This window comes from Vulpes vulpes, chromosome 13 (genome assembly GCF_048418805.1).
Source record: "Vulpes vulpes isolate BD-2025 chromosome 13, VulVul3, whole genome shotgun sequence".
Taxonomy (NCBI): domain Eukaryota; kingdom Metazoa; phylum Chordata; class Mammalia; order Carnivora; family Canidae; genus Vulpes; species Vulpes vulpes.
In genome coordinates, this window is record NC_132792.1 from 127,392,997 (window position 1) to 127,419,671 (window position 26,675).

The window sequence follows — 26,675 nt, forward strand, 5'->3', positions numbered from 1 at the left end:
GCAAGCAAGCATACTTTGGAGACAATATACTGAGTTCTCCTTTCTTCATTCAATGACTATTGAGAACTTACTGTAGACTGGGCAGGAAGTGTGATGAAAACACAGTAAACAACATACAGAACTTGTTAAATGGTTGCATACATCTAAAACAGAAAATCAAATGAATTTTTTAAAGGTCTGGATGGGTTAAATAGTCTCATAGATGACAAATCCAGACTGGAATCTTTAAAGACAAATCAAGGTTTTGAGGGCGGAACACACTGCCCTTGAGCTATTGCTCAATGTCCCAGGGTGGAGAGATCACCCCGCCCCATTTGATTCTCTATGTCCAGGGAATTTAGAATGCGGGTTCAGTGAAGCTAGTCATGCTCTGTTGGTCTTTTGGACAGAGGTGAAAGGGACAAACATCCTTGTAAAGGACAATTCCTTTGCCCTTCCACACAGTGTTAGTCACCACTTCCCAGAGCTTCCTTCAGGTCTGGCTCGGGACTGTGGTCCTCCTTTGGGACCTTGTTAGGGGCCGGGCAGGGACAGCAGTGCGGCCCTTGCAGGCTGATCACGTTCACAATCTATATTTGAATTGTACTATATTTTCATCACTACTGGGGAAAAGGCCTAGTGGAAAATGTGTGCTGTTCTAAATATAGCACCTACCTCTCTATACCTGCTAGATTTAGGTTGAAGCTTTGAGGGCACTGCCTGGGCAGCCACCGCCAGCGAAGGGCTTTGGCAGGCCGCAGTAAGAGGACAGATGTACCGCTACTTTGGAGCAGGACGGGAAGGTCAAGGTTGGCAGCCTCGGGTCGGCCTGGGGCTCACCTGTGTTACCTGTATGAGATGCGAGAGGCGCTGTGCGGGGCCGCGGACTGTTACGGCCTCCAGGAAAGCTGAGGAGCCCGAGATGGCAGGCCCTCACTCACCCTCTCCTTAGCACGTGTTGGTGCAGGCGCTCATAAATGTTAATAAACGCGTGAATGCACAAAGCGAGTGAATGGGTGCACGGGCGTGATGCTTTCCCGCTGGGTGCAGGGAGATGGGGTGCGGGGAGCCACTGCGGTTGGTTTGCCTCCCGACTGACTTCTCTCCGCCGGCTCGACGCGCGTTCACGCGCGCGGACACACGCCCGGGCAGGGGTAGAGGGCTCTGGAGAGTCTGGGGCCAGAGGAGCGAGCAAAACCGTAGACGCGCCGGCGGGCGGCTGGGGTGGGGGGAGCGGCGGGAACGCGGCGCGCGGGGGAGGGGGCGGGGCTACAGGGGGCGCCCACGGCGGAGGGGGCGGGGCTACGAGGGGCGCTGGGGTGGAGGGAGCAGCGGGAAGGCGGCGCGCGGGGGAGGGGGCGGGGCTACAGGGGGCGCCCAGGGCGGAGGGGGCGGGGCTACGGGGGGGCGCTGGGGTGGGGGGAGCGGCGGAACGCGGCGCGCGGAATAGGGGGCGGGGCTACGAGGGGCGCTGGGGTGGAGGGAGCGGCGGAACGCGGCGCGCGGGGGTAGGAGGCGGGGCTACGGGGCGCCCAGGGCGGAGGGGGCGGGGCTACGGGGGGCGCTGGGGTGGGGGGAGCGGCGGAACGCGGCGCGCGGGGGTAGGAGGCGGGGCTACGGGGCGCGCGGAGCGGAGGGGGCGGGGCTACGGGGCGCGCGGGGCGGAAGGGGTGGGGGGGGGCGGAAGGGGTGGGGGGGGGCGGGCCCGGGCGCCGCGTCGCGGTCTTGGCGCGCACAATGGCCCGAGAGGGCTGCCGAGCCGGAGCCCCACCCAGTGCGGAGCGCGCCGCGGGCGTCGCGGGAGGCTGAGCGCCTCTTCCGCCGCGCGCGCCGGCGCCGGGCCATGTACTCGGGGAACCGCAGCGGCGGCCAGGGCCACTGGGAGGGCGGCGGGGCCGCGGGCGCCGAGGGACCGGGACCGGCGGGGACGCTGAGCCCCGCGCCGCTCTTCAGCCCCGGCACCTACGAGCGCCTGGCGCTGCTGCTCGGCTCCGTGGGGCTGCTGGGCGTCGGCAACAACCTGCTGGTGCTCGTCCTCTACTCTAAGTTCCAGCGGCTCCGCACCCCCACCCACCTCCTGCTGGTCAACCTCAGCCTCAGCGACCTGCTGGTGTCCCTCTTCGGGGTCACCTTTACCTTCGTGTCCTGTCTGAGGAACGGCTGGGTCTGGGACACCGTGGGCTGCGTGTGGGACGGGTTTAGCAGCAGCCTCTTCGGTGAGTCGGGCCGGGAGGGGAAGCGTTCCCCTGAAACTTGGCGTTGCCTGCAGTGCCGCCCTCCCTGCGCGTCCCCCGCCGCCCATCGCGCTGCGCCCCTGCTCCTCCGCGGGCGGCCTCCCCGCGCGCCCCCGCCCAGGCCTCCCCTGCCCTCCTCCCCCCCTGCCCTCGCCCCCCCCCACGCTGCCTGGCCTGCCTCCTTCCGACTGCGCCTGCTGTCGCCCCCGGCGGCCTGGGCCCTGCCCCTGGGGCCACTCCTCTCCCCGCCGCCCCCCCTTGACCCCCAGCCCGGCTTCGGCCCAGGTCCTGCCCGACGCCCTCCATCCGCTGTCCAGTTCATCTCATTTCTGTTTTCATCCCCGAATACAGTTCGGCAGGGCACGAAACAGCGGCTTTACACTTTGATGAAAGAAACGAGGGGCTGTAGAGTCAACAGATTCGAGGAAAAGAGTGACTAACTCATGAAAGCTGGAGAGGGTGATGCGAAGAGATCTAATTCGATACTGTTTGCTTTCCTAAAATGAGAAGTAGAAATGTGGCAGAGTGGCAGTGTGCAATTCTGTTTTCTTTAATTTTGCTCATTTGAATGCTTTGAATGCTTCCTAGGAAGTGAAAGCGCTTCATTCAGGTCTCAAGAGTGCAAATCGGCATGTGGCCCATAAGCCGTTTTTTACTATATTTTCCTCCTCAGTGGTTCCAGCACACCCGAAATCTAAGGTGAGATTACAGCAGAAAATCCCACCCTAGATGGTCAAATAATTAGCTGTGCAGCCAGGAGATTTCATTAAAGTAGAACTTGTTTGTTAATTGAAAATTTGTTTCAAAATAGTCTTGATCCTATGGAAGGTTCAAGTCTCACTGAGACTTGACATTTTGAAGGATGATCCACTCAATGTATCATTGAAAGTGTGATTTTTTTTTTTTTTTTTTTTCTGAGCTTGGGAATTAGCTTTCTGTGCGTGTTCCAGGAATTTAATTTGCACAAGATGTGAAATAGGGATGTGTATTTTTCAGGTCTTAAAGTTCCTTGAAAAAAATAATCCTGAAATGTAATGTTAATTTATTACTGCTTTTATCTTAGCACGTATTTGAGAACACAAATCTTTGTAGCATTATCGGAAGTTGTCTTACCAACCTCCTATGTTGTGGCAAACCCAAATATGATGATATTTGTTATAATTCATTCTTGGTATTTTGAAGGAAAGAAAAAAGTGTCATAGAAATCATGGTTTCCTTTATTTCATTGACTCAATGATTCTAATATTCTAATACTACTCCCCTACCCCCCCTAAGCAATCTGAGAATTTTGTTTATACAAAGATTTGAAACTTGGGTTGGGTTTCTAAGTGTATGTAGGTGGGGATATAGACGGCTATGTGCTTATACTCTACATTAATTTAAAATACCTGTCAGGCAATTTTTAAGGCAGGGCTAAGTTTTAAATTACGGAGGGTGATTGAAGCTTAGACCTGAAGTGTCCTCAGTAATGCTCCCTGGGGTGGGCCACAAGTGTTTGATCACAGAAGTGAAAGTTGGTATTTTCAAGAAGTGCTTTTTCTGTGCTGGGCAGTTCTGTTTCTATTTGGACTCTGTGCCTGGGGGTTTAAAAACAAGGGTATGTTGACTTCTTTAATAGGACCAGCATTCACCCTCTTCCTCATCTTTGCCTCTATGACCTCATTCTGCTGCTGTGTCTCCTTCCATTGCTTCCTCCTCCTTCATTCCTCCCTGCTCAGTCCCATTCTAGTCGGAAGGGATTTTTCCAAGACTGCTAGAAATGCTCACCACACAGTGTTTTGCCTGACAATTGCTCTGTTTCTCTATTTCTCTGGGCATATAGTTCCTGCTTTCAACCATGACTTTATCCCTGTTTTTAAATTAGAGGTGGAAACTCTGGGGTAAGAGATTCAAAGACTTTGTTTAAGCCCGGGGAAACAAGTCAGTAGTGGGAATATGAAGGAACTGAAAAGTGCTTAGCCAAGATTAAGAATTTCTTTGCCTGAAGTAAATTCCAAGGATTGTGCTTCCAGATAAGGGTTATAGTTGAAGAAAGGGAAGATGCTTCCCCTGTAGTTATCCCTGAACAAGAACTAGCCAACCGTGAAGTGTTGAAGGAGGATGAAATTTAACAATTTCAAAGAGGCCGCTTGTTCCAGAGGTTCCTGGAGAGGCTGCCCATCAGGTGGGAAGCGCACTGGTCTGATGACATGAGAGTGGGTTCTACTCTATCACCTGGCTAACCTGCTGTGTGGACTTTCCCAGTCAATCTCTCTTGCCATCAGTTTTGTTCAGTTTTGTTATCTCTTGTATGGAAGAGTGAGCTAAGTGTTAAGATTGTTCTGTCCTATGTGCTTAATATTTTGAGGACTCGACATCTGTAGGTTAGAAGGTGCCTGGTTTTTGCACTTACAGTTTGTATCCTTTGCTCTATCTCCTAAGCCAAGAATAAACCCCATGCTGCGGTTACATTTCTTTGTATACCTTCCTGGGTTCTGTCTTCCTCCGCACACCCTGCTAGAAGAAGGCAGGATAAGTAATGCAGACATACTTACATATGTGTATGGGGAGGCCAGGCAACTGCCTCATTCAGTGCTCAATTCCTGTTTTTTTTCAGGGAATGCTGAAAACAAGTAGAATCTCTGATATTCTTGAGGCTGAGGCTTTGACTAGACAGGACTTTTAAGATGGCCATTTCACTTAAGCTGACCAGTCAGTTGGTTCAGGGAGCCAGTCAATTTAATCCAACTTTCATTTGAATGGTTTGTTTTACGGATGTCCAGGCTAATTCATCATCTTACCCTAGACAGGCCCAGGTAGTACTGATCTAGATTTCAGCAAGTGTGATAATAGGGAAAATTAGAGTTTCAAGAACTCTCCCTCTTAACTGCACAATGACAGCTGATAGGCGCCCTTCACTTGCTGTGTATAGTGCTTTAGCCTAAAGACTTTCAGGTGAGTATGCCTTTCAAGCCCCCCTCCCCTTTAGCTGTTGCACCTCTAGCCGCCCCTAGTGCCACACAAATGTTGTGTGTGTGGTATATGACCAGTATTATGCCAGAAGTTAACAGGAGAGCCTTTCTACACTGCTACCTCCTATCCCTTCAAAAAAACAGCAAAGAACGTGTTAATCTTAGCAGAGGATGTTGAGACAGGCCTTTATCTTGGGATACAGAAATTCAAGGTCATAGAGCCAGAGTCTGGCAAAATGCAAGTCACCCTGTGTTCTCTTGGATTTTTTTTTTTCTCTTGGATTTTAGAAGTAGGTATTTTTTATGTTAAGATATTTTAACTTACAAAGGTAGGAATTTTCTGTTTTAACTTAAACCTAAAAAAAAAACACACGTGCATATGTACATTCATATGAAGATTTGTTAAAAATGCCTATTTCCTTCAGTAGGCCTGTTAGCACCTAAATATCTCAAAATGCCAGTTGTTTTAATGAATTAATCCTTTTGCAATAATCTGGCTGGTTAATTCAGTTGAAATGGTCTCATGATGCTACCACGAGATCCTAAAGGTGGTTGTGGCATGGAAATATCTTTCATTCAACTGTTCTAAAATCACCCACAGGCTAAATTGGCTGCAGAAATATTCCTCCTCATGACAGTGTGCACATAGTATGTAGTCTGTTTCCATAAACATGGTGGAACCGCACATTTCTTATAGTCTAAGCTCACAGTTCTGTATAGTTTGTTCAAATATTTTATTAAAAGCAAAAGTTACAGAATTATATTATGGAAATCCTTTGCTTAATGGGACATCATGATGTCCCTTCCTCATTATTGCGTGTTTTTGGGGGTAAATCTCTTTTGTCCATTTTTGAGAAATTAGAAGTTATGTAAGAAAGCATTTAATGACTTGCTTTCCTAGAGGCTTATGTCTTGATAACAAGTCAGACTCCAATGGAGTAATTGTAATTGCTGTTGCATGAAATTATTTTTCTCTTAATATTGTTTACAACTGTATTCTTTCTTGAATTTTCTTCTTTCAGAGAAGAGTTCCAGTCACAAATGCATGTGTGATGCATTTTGACATTTACTGCTAAGATGAAATGCAGGAATGAAAACCACACATCCGTTTTAGTGTTCTCAGATGTGATTAGATATACCTTACCTATTTTTATGCTACTGACTTATAAGGAAAACAATATTAAGAAAGGGTAACTGTTAAACAGTTAGGACCTGCAACCTCAGGACTTCTGGGATGAACTGGAGTATCACAAGGAGAGATTTTATTACAGCATATTCACACCTCCGCTGAGCCCTCAGCCTTGACTCACACACATTTCTTTTATCGACGGTTGTCACCAGACGCTTTATCTCCCAGAATGGCGGACAGTCTTCCCACAGAGTTCGATGTGGTCATAATAGGAACAGGTCTACCTGAATCCATCCTGGCAGCTGCATGTTCAAGAAGTGGTCAGAGGGTTCTTCATCTTGATTCAAGAAGTTACTATGGAGGAAACTGGGCAAGTTTCAGCTTTTCGGGATTGCTCTCCTGGTTAAAGGAGCATCAGCAAAACGGTGACAATGCAGAAGAAAGCACTGCTTCATGGCAAGGCCTGGTGCATGAAACAGAAGAAGCCATTGCTCTTCGCAAGAAGGATGAAACCATTGAACACATAGAAGTTTTCTGTTATGCCAGTCAGGATATGGATGACAATATTGAAGAGATCAGTGCTCTGCAGAAAAATCCTTCCTCAGTAACATCTAAACCTCTGGATTCTGTGTGCTTGTCCGAAGAAACAAACTCATTACATGTTACTAGCTCTGAAACGCCTGCCAAAGACACTCCAAAAAGTGATGAAGAGATTTCACTAGAAGTAACTGATGTAGAGGACATCTTGGCAGAAGAAAAATATTGTGGAGATAAAACCTGTATAAACACAGCTTCAGGTGGAGATAAAGATGAAAACAAACCTATAGAGGAAGATAATACTGATCAACCAAAGAGAAATAGGATTACTTACTCCCAAATAGTTAAAGAAGGCAGGAGATTTAATATTGATTTGGTATCAAAGCTGCTGTATTCTCAAGGATTGCTAATCGATCTTTTAATCAAATCAAATGTTAGTCGTTATGCAGAATTTAAAAACGTCACTAGGATTCTTGCATTTCGCGAGGGAAAAGTAGAACAGGTGCCTTGTTCCAGAGCAGATGTCTTTAATAGCAAAGAACTCACTATGGTTGAAAAGAGGATACTGATGAAATTTCTTACATTTTGTTTAGACTATGAACAACATCCTGATCAATACCAAGCTTTTGTGCATTGCTCATTTTCAGATTACTTAAAAACTAAAAAATTAACCCCCAACCTCCAACATTTTGTGCTGCACTCAATTGCAATGACAGAGTCCTCTTGCACCACACTAGATGGCCTTAAAGCAACTAAAAACTTCCTTCGGTGTCTTGGACGGTTTGGCAACACTCCCTTTTTATTTCCCTTGTATGGCCAAGGAGAAATTCCCCAGTGTTTCTGCAGGATGTGTGCAGTTTTTGGTGGAATCTATTGTCTTCGCCATAAAGTTCAATGCCTTATAGTTGACAAAGAATCTGGAAGATGTAAAGCAATTATAGATCACTTAGATCAAAGAATAAATGCTAAATATTTTATTGTGGAGGATAGTTACCTTTCTGAGGAAACATGCTCAAATGTGCAATATAAGCAGATCTCCAGGGCAGTGCTCATTACAGATCAGTCTATACTCAAGAAGGCAGATTCAGATCAGCAAATTTCCATTTTGATAGTGCCTCCAATGGAATCAGGAACATGTGCTGTTCGTGTCACTGAATTATGTTCTTCAACCATGACATGCATGAAAGACACCTATCTGGTACATCTGACCTGTTCATCTTCTAAAACAGCAAGAGAAGACTTAGAGTCAGTAGTGAAGAAATTATTCACCCCATATACTGAAACAGAAATAGACAAGGAAGAACTCACAAAGCCAAGACTCTTGTGGGCTCTTTATTTTAATATGAGAGATTCCTCGGGAATCAGCAGAAGCTCATATAATGGCTTACCTTCCAATGTTTATGTCTGCTCTGGGCCTGACTGCGGACTGGGAAATGAGCACGCAGTCAAGCAAGCTGAAACACTTTTCCAGGAGATCTTTCCCAATGAAGACTTCTGCCCCCCACCTCCAAATCCAGAAGATATAATCTTTGATGGTGATGATAAGCAACCTGAGGCTCTTGGAACCAATAATATAATCATGGCCAAACCAGACTCCTCTGAGGAAAATAAAAACCCAGAAAGCCCAGAGAACCACCATCAAAACTAGAAAGGAGCAAACCGGAAATGCTCTTTTGGGCCTTCATCCTGACATCAGAATATTTTCATTTAAAGAACCATTTCCTATGTGATTAATAAGAATTGGTTATATGATGAGTGCTATGCAGATGTTGTCTTTACTTCTATTTGAGACATTCAGTCACGGGATGTTGTTAACTTATCAGCAACTGATTGATTATTGGACAAGGTTAGCTCTATTTTAGTATTGAGTATATATAAGTGTGGGTTCCAAATTAACAACTGTGCATACTGGGAGGTAATACATGTCTGCTAATGATCTTCAGATTTATTAGTCTATAAAAACAATAATATCTAAGGAATAGTTTAGTTACTTTTGTAATTATTACAGTTGCTACCATGTCTGAATAGTTAAACACACAGAATACATTATGTGGGTCTTTTGTATATAATACAAATGTACAGACATGGTGGTAGCAATAGCAACTTATGCAAGTGCCAACTGTTAAAAGATTAGCTTTGCATGATCCTTTATTTGTGAAGGTGTAGTGTTTACAACACATTGTGCAGTTCAGTTCCCCTACTTGACCCTTACAAGCAACAAGGCAGTGACACCACCAGTCTTCTGTATTACAAAAAGTGTTGGACAGTTCATCTAGTCATTGAAGAGCTCATTCTTGGAAAGTTTGTCCCAAAGGAAATCTAAGGGTAAGGTTAGTTCTGGTTTAATACTTCAGAAAATTCCTGCAGAGCCTTGTGCTGGCACCTAAAAGAACTTCCAACAACTAATTCAGGTCAAGAGAAAAAATATATATATATATTTCCCCAAGAAAAGGTACCTCAGGTTGGCTGTTTTGAAATTCCTAAGAAGAAATGGAGTGAGGCATTTCTAACCTGGGATACCAATGGCTTTTCAAAGCCTTCCATAGATTTCCCAAGGTTTCTTAGTGTGAGGTATATCACCTTGTTGGTGCTACCACTTTAATTACAGCACTGACTACAGGGGTAGTAGTCAATCAAAGGAGGATTTAACCATGTCCCCTCCCTTTTGTCCCACCTCAAAACTAGTGAGGTAAATGCCTCTGTGATCACTTCTGCCTCTCAACTGTTATCTAGAGATCAAAACCCTTTTTTTCCAGAACCAGCAGAAGTCAAAACTGTTGTACTACAGTGGAGTTGTCAGAAGAGGTAAAATGCCCCCTTCAGTCTCCTGTTTTCTGTTCCTCAGAATGGTAATCCTATAGAAGGGAGCCCTCCAGAGCTAATTTTTGTTCTGGAAGAGAGCATTTACTATGTGCTAGGCACTTTTGCTTTCTAGTTACAGTTTCTCAACCACGCTTTGAGGCTGATAGTATTGAATACATTTTTAAAGAAGAGGTAAAGAGTAAAGATGAGTATTAATAATTGTCCAGGGTCTGGTATGTAGAAGAGCCAACATTGGGATCCAAGTTTTAAAGTCCTTCCGCTAACATTAACTGTTAGAAGAATGCAGGTGCTGCTTATGAAAGTTCATGCAGTGTTGCCAGTGAAGCAGAGTAGACAGACTCTAGTCTTTTAGCTTATTCTCAGATCAGGAAATGTGACAATTAGGATTAATTAAAAATAAATACACTTTAGAGGTAAGTAGCTCATGGGAAGCAGAATTTGGCTAATTTTTAACAAACTAATGCTTTCTAATAACCTATCTTTTGATCTGAACATGTTCTAAAAATACACAGATGTTACTAGGCCAAAATAAGCTATGAATAGTCTTTTGTTGCTCTTCTATATGTGAGGAAAATGAAACAAAGATTTAAGTAATTTACAGCTTATTGAAAATAGAGAAATCATGACTTGGTATTAATATTTACGCATTTTTTTAAAATGGCAAAGTGGTTTTATTGGTTATATCCTAAGGTTTAAACCTATCAAAATAATTGCACCATCTATAAAACAAATGATATTTGAAATAGAATAGAATTTTTGTGAAGATTGTTATGTAATGTGTTTGAAATCATATCCAAAGGAATGCCACTAGATGACATTAATAGGTAGATTTACTACACTTCTGCTTAACATTCCTACTGATATTTTATATAATTTGACAGAATTGTGGCAAATCAAGAAAATAGGCAAGGAAAGATAGATTTATCTTTTTAACTTAGGAAAAAAATGAGAGTCTTGCCCTTTAAATCCTAAAGTAACCTTTTTAAATATACTATGCTATGTAGGAAGCTTAAGACTAATAAACCAGTTGGAAAGAAATAATTATGTGATAACTACTGGTGGAAAGACTAACTGGATGTCCGTATGAAAAAAAGAATTAGGCCCACTTTACATGTGATAAGACAATTCATTCTGTATGAATTAAAATGTTGATTTTAAAGGTAAAAATAAAAATACTACAATTCCCATCCCAGTATTACTAAAGGAGCTTTATGGCAGTGAAAAATATTGGCAAGGAAGGTGAAATCAACTAAAGAAAAATGAAAATTGGACACTAAATAGGAAAAAGATAAAAAAAGAAGAGATTGGATTTAAAAAAGCTACTTGCATTCTACATGGATAAAGTGCTTAATATTTTTTTTAAAAGGAGATGCAAAACCATAAAGTTTCTACTCTTTATGAAGCAAATTTAAGAAAGGATAGAGTACACATGAGAAGATAACAAATAAAAGTCAATTCCTAAAATGATATTCAGGTTTCCTAGTATTAAAAATACAAATTGTAACAACTTTGATGTAGTTTATGCTATTAACATTTTAAAGCTCATGTGTCTCTACCAGTAGCAATATTATTTTAGTAATTTTTAAAAGAACTATTTAGATGAATATAACAGGAGCTTTGTAACCAGTTTATTTTTTGGCTAGATGAAGTCATTTTGAACAGCATACACCCAGGAAAATATTTAGAAGAGAAAATAAGCTACATGAACAAAGATACTTTTAGCAATTCCATTCATACGGGTTTTAAAAAAGTCTAGTAATTGGGAAATGGATAAGTAAATTATGATGTATTGGTATTGCTGTTGTAGACTGTTTACGTAGTCATTAAATGATATTGATATATGTGAAATTGTATGAAAAATGTTAAATGAGATTAAAAAGTGTTAAAACATTTTATGTACTGATTATATTTGTGTAAAAATTTAGGTGTCTACATTGAAAAGAATCAGAAGAAAACGTAATTAATTAGAGTTTAACAATAAGGGGTTCTTTTTTTCTGTAAAATTTGATGTGTATAATACAAATAAAAGAATAATTGGCAAAGTGATTACTTGAATTGGTGAGAAAGTTACTTTGTTGGAAACAAGATTCTTCAAATTAAAAAATAGTATTTTAGAAAATTTAATTTCAAAAGGTAATCTCCAAAAATGTGGACAGAAAATTTCACAACTTTTGATGGAAAGGACTTCTTGGTTAAGATGGATTTTATATCTTGTATCTTTTCTCAGTTGCCCAGCATTAAGAAATAAGGTAGATTGTGACAGCCACTTTTAAGAAAAATGGAGAACCCAGAATCAGTGGTGGAAATAATAGAAATAATATTAAGGCATCCTAGGACATCAGTATGAAAATACTACATACTAATTAAAAAGTATGGCCCCAAACCCAGGAATACAGTCATCATTTGGGAGTCTTGGAGGCCAAGAAAATGATGGATTTGGATTCATAGACATAGCCAAGCCTCTGAGGAGTGTTCTCAGGGAGACCAGCTAAGGACGGATCTCAGGTCTGAGGAGACCTTTCTTCCTGTCAGCCTGACAGGTCTGAAGCAAGGTGACTGAATTCAAATATCAGTTGAAGATCAACTGTGAGTTATGAATTGACATTCTAAGAATTCAAAAGAGAAAACGAGTAAGTTCTGTACCTGAGAACCATTCTGTTGGAGAACGAACATGCCTTTTTACCTTAATGAGAATATAAGATGTTTTCCATCCCTTATACTCCCTACTATAACTACCACCATACCCTTCCCCCAAAAGAAAAAGAAACAAGAAATCTGATTTGAGATGCACAGCCTTCCTTTCAAGGGTGTCCAAGGCTTGTACTGCAGTCAGAAACAAGTAGCGTAAGAGTTAAAAGGTACCTTCTGGAGTCTATTTCAGCTGCCATTCAGTTAATTAAGTTTCTCACATTAATCAAAGGGGTTTTTTGTGTTGCTTGGGGGAAAACATGAAGAGAAGATACAAGAGATTGGATCCCAGGGACCCAGGACACTGAGAGCTCAGGGTGTCAGTAGTGTAAATGAACCAAAACGAGGGATCCCTGGGTGGCGCAGCGGTTTGGTGCCTGCCTTTGGCCCAGGGCGCGATCCTGGAGACCCGGGATCGAATCCCACATCGGGCTCCTGGTGCATGGAGCCTGCTTCTCCCTCTGCCTGTGTGTCTGCCTATCTCTCTCTCTGTGACTATCATAAGTAAATAAAAAAAAAAAAAAAAAAAAAAAAAAAAAGATTTAAACCAAAACGAAACAGAAGGTGAAGTTCCAAGGCCAAGAAATTCTGATTAGGATGAGTTTTACTTCCTCGGAAGATTTTTAAATTTTTATGTCAGTTTTACCTTCATTATAAAGAGGCATTGTGTCTAGTATAGTTCTTACTCTCTTAATCTAATGTATTCACATTTCAACAGCAGGGGACACAGTACGGCCAGCTCTCTGTAAGGTATGAACAAAGACCCTGACTGAGCTGAAAGAATTGGACTCTAACATGCATGTTATGAGAGCAGTTGTGCCACAGCACTGGTAGGAACAATGCCTTTTCTCTTGACAACCACATTTCCTTTCATGAACCTCAGGACCACTATGTCAGGTAAGAAGGGGCAGGTATTTATGCCCATTTTTGAGGTAAGACTTGGAGGAATTGAGTGAGTGACCTGGACCACCACCCCTAGCAAGTATGGAAATCCACTGATGAGGATTGCAGTGTAACTGCCAGGTTGCCTCCGTGTCAGCAGAGCTGTGTGTTGCATGTATGAGTGTGTCACACAGAAACCACTACTTTTTAATAAAAGTGGCTCCTAGAATTTTAGAGTACATATATTTTTCAACAAATAGCAAAACTCTTCCAATAAATTAAGATTTGTGTGATTAAAGTGGGTTCAATGGTTTGGGAGAGGCCAAAGGGAGTTGATTATTTGAGGTCATACCCGAAATCAAAGCAGACTATGTCATTATCCCAGCATTTATTTCAAGAGCTTCATTTCTTTATAGGCAGTGTCTGCTGGTTCCTGCTGTTGTCCTATGATTCTGACGTTTTCCTGTTGCTAAATAGGTATTTAACCTTGACATACTCTGAACACCTAATATGAATAAAGGTGTGTACATCATCAGAGGAAACCATGAGCGGCTTCAGAATTGCAGGGTTGACAAAGTATGATAGGAAGATAAAATACCTGTTTGTAGTTCAGTTGGGAGACAATCTTTAGGCACATTCTAATTTTAAAGAAATAGGAATCTTTGGGCACATTACTGCCAGTTCTTTTTATTACTTAGCATATGATTAAAGCCCTGGAGTACCCCATTGTCTGTTTGAGACTTATTTGTTCCTTTATTTATTCATCCCTTATACTTCAAAATAACAAATATTACTAATGCAGTATGGGGAAGTATTTTTTTTTCAGCATTATAAGTTAATTTCATCATTATGTGTAACTTTAAAGTTTTTATCCCAATTTCAGCATCTATCTTACCATTATAAAGAGAATCTGGGACAGGGGGATATCCTGCTAAGGAAGACCAGGGAATCTTGTCTTTAGGCAATTAATTTAACTTAATTTTCCAAAATGACTTCAGTGAAGTACTACAAGAAATGAGCTGTATGTTTGTCTGTTCCTTTCTTAATAATGGCCTCTGTTGAAACATATCAACCAGGTGTTTCTTAAACAGAAAAAGCAACAGGTGTGAACTACACTAGAAGTCATTTGTCATGAGATTATAATCTCCTTTAAAACAAAGTCTAAGTGTGCTGTAACTCTACATGCTCTACAGATTTGCTGGTTGAAAGGCCAGCTGGCACCTTAGCTTTAGGATGTTCCCCAGTTGCTGTGCTACATCTTTCCATGTCACCCCTTTACCTTCATCACCCCATTCCACACAGAGGACCAATGGGGCCAATATATGTCAGAACCACGGTCCCGGGTTCTTTTTAAATACTTAAAAATAGGGAACATTTAAATAATTTGTAAAATGTTCCACCTAATACTTTTACTAATTTTTTCCCATCAAAGCATTCATTCTCAAACCAGGGTGATTTTTCCCTTTGGAAGAATTTTGACAATGTCTGGAGACATTTTTGGATGTGAAAAGTACAAAACTAGCAAGGGGTGCCAATAGCATCTAGTGTGTAGAGGGCAGGGATGCTGCTGAACATCCTACAATGCACAAGACAGCACCCCTCAAGAAAGAATTATCCAGCCCCAAACGTCAATAGTACTAAGGTTGAGAAACTTGTCTTTAAAGTTTTGAATATTTATAATGAATCTGTTTTTCTTTCTTTTACCTTTTTTCTCAACATCTGAGTATACATGCTTCTTCAACAGGGTCATTGTTGGTAGGAACTGCTGTCTTGGCTGCTCCCCTACATGCTGCCTCCCTCAATTATCAACAGTGACTTCCTTCTGAAGCTTTATGATAACTCAAACTGCAAAATAAAATTCAGAGAATTAGGCAATGTATCTCATCCTGCCCCAATTGTCAGTATAGATTAGATATTTCGTGGGTTTAAAAAAAAAATTCATTACATCCAGAAATAGAATACTGCAAAGCATTTCTAGAAATGAGAGGATGACGTCTTGTTTATTTTAGTGTTTTTTTGTTAATACTTCCTTGTTATCTTTCTAGATCATATCTTTATATATATATTGCAAAAATCTAGCTCAAAATCAATGTAAACATATTTTAATATACATTTCTTTTGGAGGGGTACCTTTCTCTTGACAGGCTATAGGCAGATTAATCAAATTACATGTATATAATAATACCCTGTGAGTTTCAGAGAATCCAATCCAAGACTAAATAAACTACCCATAATTGAGTTGTATCCACAATCATACTCACTAATGGTTCACCAAGCAATGAGACAATGTAGCAGCTGGACATTTTATAAACAGAGGTTGTCTATAGATGATACCTAAATTACAATGGGATGGGTCAGTATTCTTAATGCAGGGAAGAACTTTACGTAAATTGCACTGCAGAGAGAAACATAGGGTTCAGTACAATGCAGCATTTCTTGAACATTGTCCCCCAGTTGCTGTGCTAGACTCTGGGAATGCAGACTTAGTCAGTGTAGCTATCACTCCCCTCATGCCAAGCACTGTTCTAAGTGTTTGCTGTATTTATCTTACTTAATCCTCATATTAGCCCAGTTGGGTAGGTTCTCTTATTATCCTCGTATTGCAGATGGGAAAACTTACTGCGAAGACAAAAAAACCACACAGCTGGTAAGTGACAGAGCTGGGCCTCAGTTCCAGGAAGTCCGACTCCAGAACCACATGCTGCGACAGGGATGTGACGTGGGGTCTTCAGAGAGGGCTCAGAGCAAGTCCAGGTACAAGTAACTGCTCATGTGCCAGGAACTGTTTTAATTTCTTTATACATATTATCTCATTTTTAAGATAGGTATTGATGAGGCAGGTATTGATGTTCCACATGTAGATGAGAAATCAAAGATATAGAACTGATAAGTAGTGGAACTCCCACTTCATTGGGGCTGACATTGGTGCACATTAAGCACTCCATTAATTAGACCATGATCATTTTTGTGATATAGACCAACTTCAGTGGATGCACAGAGTATTTTGTCTTACTAGGGAAATCTAGGAAGCCTTCATGAAAGAAAAAGCTGGGGCTCTTAAGGTTGAGTAGGATGTCTGTGGGCGGCCAAAATGGAGAACATTCTACATAGAAGAGCAGAAACAGGCATGGGGGCATTGAGGTTGTTTGCATGGCTAGAGCAGTGACCTGGTGTGGAGAGCTGGGGCACAGGGGTAGGGCCCAGCACATCAGCCATGTTGAACCATACTCATTATCATAGTCTTAAATACCAGGAGACGTGTATTAAGTGGATAAAAAGGAGCTGTTGAAGTTTTTCAAGGTAAGGCTTGTGTTTAAAAGCATAGATGTTGGCCATGTGAAGGGAAGCTGGGAAGGTGCAAAGATGCTGCAGATGGCTGGGAAGGAGGAAGAAATGGTATAGCTGGTATAGCCTGGGCAGAGCAAGGTTGTGAGAATGCAACAGGCAGAGAAAAATGTGGACATAGAAATGTAGGACCTGGAAAATGAATGCTGTGGATAAGTAGAAAAAGGAGCTGAAAATGACTAAAATTTCAGCATTAGTACTTGAATGAGTGGAACACATTTAACCAAAATTGGGAGTAGGTTTTAAGGAAAAGCAAACAGGTTTGGTTGGTTGTGCAAGGTGATCAGGAGGCAGGAGGTAGTTCTGGAGGGTCTTAGAGGATTTTTCATGCAAGGGAGGGTTTTTTTAAAAATTTTTTTATTGGAGTTCAATTTGCCAACATATAGCATAACACCAGTGCTCATCCCATCAAGTGCCCCCCTCAGTGCCCATCACCCAGTCACCCCAACCCCCTGCCCACCTCCCCTTCCACTACCCCTTGTTCATTTCCCAGAGTTAGGTGTCTCTCATGTTTTATCACCCTCACTGATATTTTCACGCATTTTCTCTCCTTTCCCTTTATTCCCTTTCACTAATTTTTATATTCCCCAAATGAATGAGACCATATAATGTTTGTCCTTTTCCAATGGACTTATTTCATTCAGCGTAATACCCTCCAGGTCCACCCACATCGAAGCAAATGGTGGGTATTTGTCATTTCTAATGGCTGAGTAAAATTCCATTGTATACATAGACCACATCTTTATCCATTCATCTTCCGATGGACACCGAGGCTCCTTCCACAATTTGGCTATTGTGAACATTAATGCAAGGAAATTTTGACTTTGTCCTACTGGCATAGCATTTCTTGTCATTAAACAAGAAAATGGGCTACATCTAGGTATATATAGAGGGGGAATCCAAGAGTGGCAAAAATGTAGAAAGGAGACCAGACAGCTATTGAAAGATTTGAGCAAGAGATGTTGAGTCTGAACTGGGGTCCTAGCAGGTAGGATAGAGGACAGAGTTGAGAACGACTAGACACATTAAATCATGACTCAGTGATTGATTGGATTGATTCTCAACTGTCTTCTGATTTCTCTTGCTTTCTTGCAGCACTATTGGATGTGAGAAGGAGCTGGTAGATAGGGACATGTTGGGAATGCAAATATGGCACTCTGCTGGGTTTGATGTAGTAACTCCTGCCCCTGGGTTAGTCCCAGACTGGGAAGATTCCTTTTCTAGAATTCCTGGGTATACATGGGCTTGTTAAACCTCAAGGATGTGTCAGAGACTGCCAGTACATTGATTACTGGAGAGTCCGTCTAAGAATTAGGCCACATAGGAGCAACCAAGCGAATGATGGAAGGAGAGAGACGGCACTTTGATTAATTATTTCAGGTCCCTAGTTTACATGGCTTGTGCTATATTTCTATTGGACAACATGCCTGCAGCCAGTGCCACTATAGACTTCTCAGTTACATGAAATAATCCAGTTTCTTTTTCCCTAAAGGAAGAAAAAAAAAAAGGTGACATAGAAGTAGGAAAAGAGGTATGAGAAGGGTTCTAGAAGCCAAAGGGAGTTTCAAAAAGATCCTGGTCTAAAGTAGGTATTACAAACGGGTTGGGTAAGTGAATGTTTTAGCAATTGATTGAATTATTGGTTGATAAAATTCTAGAACAATAGTTTTAAACTAGACTATGAATCAAATGAAAATGTCTTTAAAATACAGATTACCAGGCACCACTCTTGCTTTCTGGGTTGATGAGTATATAGGGGGCAACTATAATTGATTGCTGGGTGGGTGGTGGGTTATCATGCATTGTGACATAAGTTGGGAATAAAACAAGTATCTGATGATACAGTAGGGGAGATTTAATGTATCTTCTGGTGTATGTTTTGGTAAGTTGTATTATGAACATTAAAATTTTGTGTACCTTCTTAACCAACAATTATATTGCCAAGAATTTATCCTAAGGAGGTAATCATAGATGTAGGGAAATTTATCGCTAATGGATTATAATGTCCATGGCTAATGCTTATTAAGTGTGTACCACATGCTAGTTACTGTTAGAAGTGCTTCATGTGTATTAACTCTTAAACTTTTTCCCAACTCTGGATACTACTATTGCCCCATTATTCAGTTAAAAAGAGTAAAGCACCAAGAGATTAATTTGTTCAAGGTTTCATAAAAAGTGGAGGATTCAGAGCCTGAACCCAGCACCCTTGATGGTTATGTCATACCATCTCTCCTCACAGCCTTGTTAGAAAAGTCAAAATCTGAAAGTAATCTAAAGATCTGTAGTGTGACATCTAAGAGCACTGTTGATTCTGAAATCAACACAACAGCAAGCAAATCATCCAGGAATCAGACTCTGAAAGCAGTCTTTACCTCCTCTTGACCCCATTGATGATCACAGCAAATCCCATCATACCTCACATCCCTGGCGAGGTCAGCTGGTGCCAAAAGGGAAAGCCTCTTCAGCCCACGATGACTCACATCTTTATGGCTCAAAGCATTTCTTGATCTGATCCAATTCTGAGCTTCTGCCATGTGTGCTCAACCTCCCCTCATAAGCAGCAAACTCTTCTGTATCTTCAGCATCTTCTCTGAACATTTTTCTTCACTTCATTAGTTTCCTTTAACCCTGGAAGCCCCCATGGGCCCAGATTTCCCACCACCGAGCAGAGCTGGGTTTTTTTCCCCCTAATACTTTATTATAACATTAAATTAACATTTGTTAAGTGGAGTATGGGTGCTGGATGGTAAATCAGGGTTCAGCAACAGATCCCAGGAGAAACTGAGATAGTTGCTATTCACAGTCCTGGAAGAGGTACATGGTACACCTTGAGAGGGATCTCACTAGGAGTCAAGGCAGGATACAGGCAGAGACACAAGACCCAGAGTGCATGCTTTTGTTAGGGTCCATAGGTAGAATGCTTCAAGGTTCCTGGGCCAAGGGAAAGTTGGTCAATCCAACCAAAAGGAGTGAGGTTTTAGTATGCTACGTGGAGATCTTGTCTGAGGGGTACACTAGGCTTGATTATAAGGGCTGTTGGGAAAAGCCCAATGGGGAACATAACATTTGCTTGTGACTGCAGGATACTCTGTAAGGCTTGCCTTTGCATGAGGGGCTAGTATGAAAGGCCCTGCAGGCTGTTTGGCCAAACAGAGTAGATGCTGCGACTGCAACAGTATGGTGTAGCTTAGCTAAACGTGACGACCCCAGAGACCCCAGGGACAGGTAGTTGAAAAGGTGACCCAGTAAGTATCACTGTGCCTTCCAAAGTATTACTCCCTCATTTCCCCCATCAACACCTGCCTGCCCACAGTGAGTTGGCCAAATTGGACTCAGGCTGTGACAGAGATGTGCAGGGAACCTTCTCTCTCCCTCCTGGGTCATCCTCACCAGTTTATGGTCTAGCTGCCACCCCCAGCTGTGTCTTGACTTGGGACCACCCTATTCTGCTCTTGGTTTAAAGAACCCGTTTTATGAATGCCTACTCCTTGCTACCTCTATATCCTCCATGAGTTTTACTCATTTTGTAAACTATTTAAAGGTTGTTAAATACAGAAAAGTGCAAAGAATGTCACAGAAGTGCCCATGTACCTGCCACCCACAGTGAACATACATGAACTTTCCTATATTCATTTTTATTTTCAAAGAATTGAAAATTGAAGATAAAACTTATATCTATGCATATCTCTCTCCACTCCATCTCCTTGCTCCGGGAGATCACTGCAGACATGAATGTAACATGAAACCAAGCAATGTTTCAGTTTCTTTGCTCGAGATTTATTTACCCATTTCCCCTTTGGGTGGACATTGGTTATTTCCTGTTTTTCACTGTAATAAACAGTGACTCAAAGTATATCCTAGTATACATCTCTTTCTACTCAACATACAAGAGTTTCTCTAGGTCCATGCTGTCTGACACGATAACCGCTACTTCTATGTCTCTTGAGCCTGTGAAACGTAGGTCGTCTACATTGAGATGTATAAGTGTAAGAAACTCCCTGGCTTTTGAAGCTTTAGTATGAAAAAAATACAAGATATTTCATGAATAAGTTTACACTGATTACAAATTGAAGTATTTTAAATATATTGGATGAAATAAAATGTCATTAAAATTAATTTTATCTGTTTTAAAAATGTGGCCACTAAAAAAACATGAATAATATATGGCTCATATACTTCTATTGGGCAGCATCACTCTAGGGTATATAAGTAAATTTGGCATCAGTGGACATGGTGTATGCTGGGTAAATTTTCAAAGTTTTTTTTTTCATTATGTTTCAGTCCCAGCCCTTTATATAAAGCACCCCTCCCACACACACACCCCCCAGGTTCTTGGTAATCTTTCCTCTCCCTGAGCTCCTATGGCACTTAAGTCTGAATGTCTCATTTGGAATGTCAAATACACAATTTTATATTTTGGTTTGTCTTTTCAGGCTGCCTTTTCCCCTTTACATCAGGGGCCATATCTGATGACTTTGCTTCCCCAGCAATAAGCTCAGGACCCCACAGGTTAGAGCCACTTAAATATTTCAGGAAGGTTTAGATGCTCCTGGTATGGGACCTGTCTGCTTTTAAGCTGTGACTCGTCCTGAAATAATTTTATTTTATTCACCTAGAATATGCCTCCAGTTTCTTGTGCATCCAGGCTTCACTCTGCTCCTCCCTAATATGGGTAAATTGCCTGGGAAGTAACATGAGTCTTCTCTCTGCTTCCCTTTCTGTGAAGTAACTACTGCCCATGTCTTTCCAATAAACTTCTAGCTTCTAACCGGTTCTGGAGTCTTGGTAACTGGTGAGGCCAGGACCAGCTTCACATGTACAAGGTCATTTAATTTAGTCAGATTTATAAAAGCTTCTTGTCAAATGACATCACCTTCAGCCATTCTCCACCAGGCTGTACCTGGTTCTAGGAAACATGGCATCATGACAGCTTCCTGGGACATAGGAAGCAGCAGAACTGCAAAATACAAGGGCAGAGAGGAATTAAGCTAGAGGTGAGTAAACTGATGAAAACTCGAGCTGTCCATACAACATAGACAAGCCCCTTCCTCAGAGCTGGAGCTTTGTATGTCCCTGCAGAATATCATTTGGTGAAATAAAGTAGTGGTTTCTGTTCCCCCACTGGTGTTTGTTCTGGAGGAAAACCTGAGAAATGAGTAAATAGCCACAGAAAGATTATATTAAAGTTGATTTGATTTTTATCTAGACCTACCAGTTGGTCAGAATTGTCTGGGTAGTCTCTTAAACATACAGATTCTCGGGTTCCATCCCAAGCCTACTAAAGCAGAATCTTCAAGGGTAGGGCCTTGGAATCCACATTTCAACAATTTTCCCAGAAGATTCATTTGTAGCTATTTCAAGAGCTGGCATTTGGAGTCACTATTCCTACCCTGGGAGACAGACTCACTGCTCAGATATAGAAGGTTTAAATTAAACATCAAGGGAGAATCCATATGAAGCCCAAGGGGACAATGTGGGATAGAAGCTGGGGGCAGTAGCATATGAATGGGTCTGGAAATCAGCCCGGGGAGCACCTGCGTTAGCGTCCTGGCCTTAAGCAGAATGCTTCCGATCTGTAAAGCTTCCCTACCCCACCTCCAATCTTTCTTTAGACTTTTTCCATTTGACACTCTCAGCCCAGGATGACTAAGACTTTCAAGAAAATGATTTTTCCTTGCCTATCCAAACTGCTCAACAGTAGTCACCGAGCTGGGTTTTATTTTACATGCCCACCTCCCAAATGTGCCTTTTAAACCTCCAGCATGGGATCCCTGGGTGGCGCAGCGGTTTGGCGCCTGCCTTTGACCCAGGGCGCAATCCTGGAGACCTGGGATCAAATCCCATGTCGGGCTCCCGGTGCATGGAGCCTGCTTCTCCTTCTGCCTGTGTCTCTGCCTCTCTCTCTCTCTGTGTGTGACTATCATAAATAAATAAAAATTTAAAAAAAAAAAAAACCTCCAGCATTTTGTCCCATCATCACACTGCCCAGGACACAACTATATTGGTCCCTAACACATTCTGGAAGCTTATTATCTTTTTTACTCATTCTCCTTTCATGGTCCTGAGGTGTATAATACCACAGTTTTTTGTGATTAGTTACTTACACACACACACACTTAAAGCTGAGTATGTTCTATTCATTCTTGAAAGAAAAGTGACACTGGTCCTTGGTTGTATCTCAATACTTTTAGCTTTAAAATGGAGTGTTACTACCTGCTATAAAACCTTAACTCTGAGCTCCTTTGAGAGTTTTGTAAATTATAAATAACTAAGATTTAATTCTGTACCTCTCAGATTTACTCATATTTTTAATTTGCTCTTCTGGGCTATCTCAGATTTTCGTCTCTTGGTGCCAGGTTAATAATCCAGAGAGTACTTAGAAACCAGGATTTTCATTGCAGGCAAGGGGTCACGTGGCCATTCCACAATTTATTCATGTGTTGAATTTTTCCATAGAATTAATAAGACTTCATGCTTCCTTATTGATCACAACTAACTCACTTAGTCAAATCTTTCTGAGGAAAATCCAAACAGAACTCTGGACTCACAGCCAGAAGATGTGGGTTCTCCTCCAAGTGAGACCTTACTCATCTTGTGACCTTAGGCTCATCCCAAATCCCAACGCCTTTCTCACACCCTAACCAAATGAAGACATGAGCTGTTCCTGTCTCACAGGTCTGTGAAGAACTGATGATAAACGTACACAGGGCAGTACTTTGGAAATTATAAAACACCATCTGAAATAGGTGTTATAATTTGTTATTGTCATTGGAGAACAAGAGATGACAAATCTAACAGGAATACTATTTGACTTTATGTCATCCATAAAAATGAGTATAGGAACTTTTTAATAATCAAATTACCATGTGGTGACTTTTAAAAAGTATTTTGAGATGAGGGGAATCCCTTAGGAAAAATATCAAGAAGCTGGTCTTGTTTTATGGGCTTCTGACCCGTATGTTGTATTTTCCTTTAGAAACATTTTCCCTTTCTTTGAAATCTGTGACTATTTCCAAGCATCATTTCATGTTAGTGCTTGTTTAATTACAGGGGTAGCCATGTTTACTTCAGTGTTTTTATTCCTGATTTGAGAAATATGGTCACATAGACGTAACTTTTATCATCAACAGACATATAGTAATCTCTTGTTAACTATTGCAGAGGCCAGGGAGGGTATCAAGATACAAAAGACATGGTCCCTATTTCTTAGGCATTTATAATTTAACTGAAAAAATAAGACATAGAATTGTCTGAATTGGCTGAGTACATAGAATTGTGATGAAAATACAGGTAGTAAATAGCTATGAAGGTATGGTCTGTGCTGTGCATGAGCAGAGTGTGGTGCACACTAAGGAAGTTAGAAATGGTGAAAGAGGAGGTGGACTAGGGAGTGGAAGTCATATGCAGAATTCTTTGAATGCCAGTACACTGTCAGCCATAACTTCCCCAAAACGGCTTATTGCTCCATCCTGTGGGACATCTTCAGAGAGGCCATATGAAACTAGTGCATCTTGAAATGACTGGAATGGAATGGTTAGGGGGTGCAAACAATTTAACTACTGGACCCTTCCTGTCTCTTGACTCGTATGGTCCCAGTCTGCTCTGTGAGGTGTTAACATCCCTTCACCCCTGAGTTGGTTCAGCTGAGTCAGAGCAGCAGCTGGATAAGCTAGAGCCTCTACATGCATCCAGTCCAGTGAGGGCAAAGGAGCAGGTTGGTATTGCACATGGGCCTGTAGCAGCAGCAGGTGAGCTCTGTGACTATAGCAGAACCACTGCTGCTGGGGAGCGAGGCAGATGGTCATGGCCCACGCTGGGGAGTAGGGGCTTGCAAGCTGGCTCAAGGAGATCTGGGAAGGCACATGAACTGAATCCAGTCTCAAACTGGCATTTGGTGCAAGAGAGGATAGATGCTGGACAAAGAGGAAAAATATATCAATCAATTAGGAATAGGTCAGAGCAATCACTTGTGGGATGTGAGCCTCCATGGGAATAATGGGAGGTAGCAGGCACAGAGTTGAACTTGGACATATTTCAAAAGAAAAGCCTTCTGTGAAATGAATATTCAAGGTAGAGGAAAGAGGAGAGAGAAGATAGAGCAAGTATACACGTTCCTAGAGTGGACCAGAGGCAAGGTCCTTGAGGAGGATCATTCTCTGATGCAGCTCTTCTGGGTGCATTGGATTATTGTAAGCTCTAGATTGCTGTGTTCAAGAAGTCATTTTGACTAAGTGGTAAAAGCAAAGAAAGTGCATCCTTCCCGTTTTACTTGTGGTGCCCATACCCATTTTATGAGTACAGTTAGGATTAGGATTTAGAATTTCTCAATTCCTGATAAATCCTTCCACCAGACTGTTTTCTGTACTTTGGTCCTGCTGTATTGTGTTATCACAAACCTTCAGTAATAACTGCAGAGCTGTTACTTTATATTCAAACCATTCTTTTGCACTGGGCCTGTAAACTCTGGTCACAATGGGTATTTCTTGGGTCTTCTCTGGTGATGATTATCCATTTTTTTTCCCCATCATGATCTATCTTGTTCAATATCCTCCCCTGACAAGCAGACATAAGTATAAAGTAAGTTCTAATGAGCTCTTATCCCCAAGACTCTCTTTCCCCCCAAAAAACAAACAAACCCTAAAACAGAGGCAAGGTAAACAGTTTGAAACTGGGCTGTCTGTCCAAATGGAGCTACAGGAAGACAAGGAGCCAAGTTTGAAGCCCTAGAAGGTGAGACAGGGGTGCCAATATTGAAATAATCAAAGATAACATTGGAGAAATGGATCTGGGATGATTTCCAAACTATGCAGATGCCCGAGTTAACGTAGGAGGGTAGGACGCACAACTATAGACAAACTCCCCTGTACTTTACCAACAGAATCAACAAGTATTTGCTCCCTACTCCCCTGTGAAAAATTACTAGATTATTAGGGGGAAATGCACTCCCTTGAAACCCTGGTGAAGGGCAGCATGAGCAAGAATGGACATTACAGTGTGGACATGGTGCACTGTGTGGAGCTAGCCCACAAACTACATGCCAACAGCTGCCTGACAGACTACCCCCCTCTTTGGAGGGTTCACAGCCCTTTCGTTCAGGTGATCCCAGTTCTTAATGTACAACAAGCATTTTTGTGGCTAGGTTTCCACGTGGTGGTCAAAACTAAATCTCTGCGTAAGCTGCTTACCTGAAATCATCATAATTTTCTGACCCACAGAGCTGTAGCTTTCACACTGGGCTAGATTTCTTTGGAACCAAGTTTATGTACTAACCCTGAAGAAATGTAACTTTGGGGAACAAATGACTGAAAAATTTAATTTGAAAAGGGGAGGGAAACAGATATGGAAGAAAGAATTATTAACTAGAACTAAGTTTCTGCCATAATTGATAGCTGGTGAATGCCTAAAATATGTGTACTAAAGATCATGCATCATTTGGGTGTTTCTGAGAAATGTTCTTATTGATTGAATGGGAACTGGGCTTTCCAGTGGTGGGGGGAACTATTCCAATGAACATGGTCATCTCTAATTTCCTTTAAAACTCTTCAGCTTAAAAGAAATTGAGTTTAAAAAATTACCTTTTCAAGGGGCACTTGGGTGGCTCAGTTGGTTCAGTATCCACTCTTGATCCCAGCTCAGGTCTTGGACAGGGAGCCTACTTTAAAAAAAAAAAAAAAAGACCTTGTCGATATATGGTAGGTAACACAGGGATTGTATATGTTTTCTGTAGTGTCCACTTCACTAATACAAAATTTTTTTAATTCCATTTAGAAAATGAGTCTAGCATAGTGTGGATTTGGGAAGCAGATGGATTTGAATATCAGCTCTGTTTTTCATTAGTTTGAGACCTGGGCAAGTTACTTAACCATGTTTATTTCAGTTTCCCCTACAAAATGGGGATGATAATAATTTATAAGTGTGTTATAGAGTTGGAAGAATTAAATCAGATAATACAGGCAAATGGCTTAGAATAGTATCTGACACCCAGGAGGTACCACCATGTGTTACTGAGCTGAAATTAGCCTTGTTAATTCAGTAAAAGGGAACAGGAAAGATTACTCAACTAATAAGCAGTGTAAACAAGATTTCAAAGAAGAATTGGTTACTTGC

General features: G+C 41.8%; 2 protein-coding genes across 3 annotated transcripts in view; both read left to right on the plus strand.

Annotated features, from left to right (window-relative positions):
* The first annotated feature begins 1,712 nt into the window (after nucleotides 1–1,712).
* The window catches only part of OPN3 (opsin 3), a 47,959-nt gene continuing 22,996 nt past the window's right edge, over nucleotides 1,713–26,675 (plus strand). Inside the window, exons 1-2 of one of the 2 annotated variants that reach the window (XM_072732888.1) lie at nucleotides 1,713–2,195; nucleotides 6,187–11,699. In XM_072732888.1, coding sequence (XP_072588989.1) covers nucleotides 1,823–2,195; nucleotides 6,187–6,227 — 414 coding nt within the window. In that variant the 5' untranslated portion in view covers nucleotides 1,713–1,822 and the 3' untranslated portion in view covers nucleotides 6,228–11,699. Of the gene's footprint in view, nucleotides 2,196–6,186; nucleotides 11,700–26,675 lie in introns of those variants that run through there. The other variant, XM_026003382.2, reaches the window with a different exon arrangement.
* Nucleotides 6,523–11,699, plus strand: CHML (CHM like Rab escort protein). Its single transcript, XM_072732887.1, has one exon. The coding sequence runs from the start codon at nucleotides 6,523–6,525 to the stop codon at nucleotides 8,476–8,478; it is 1,956 nt and encodes a 651-aa protein (XP_072588988.1). The 3' UTR covers nucleotides 8,479–11,699.

Bases quoted from the DNA above. Each gene is read 5' to 3' on its own strand.
- CHML (XM_072732887.1), top strand. From the start codon at position 6,523: ATGGCGGACAGTCTTCCCACAGAGTTCGATGTGGTCATAATAGGAACA.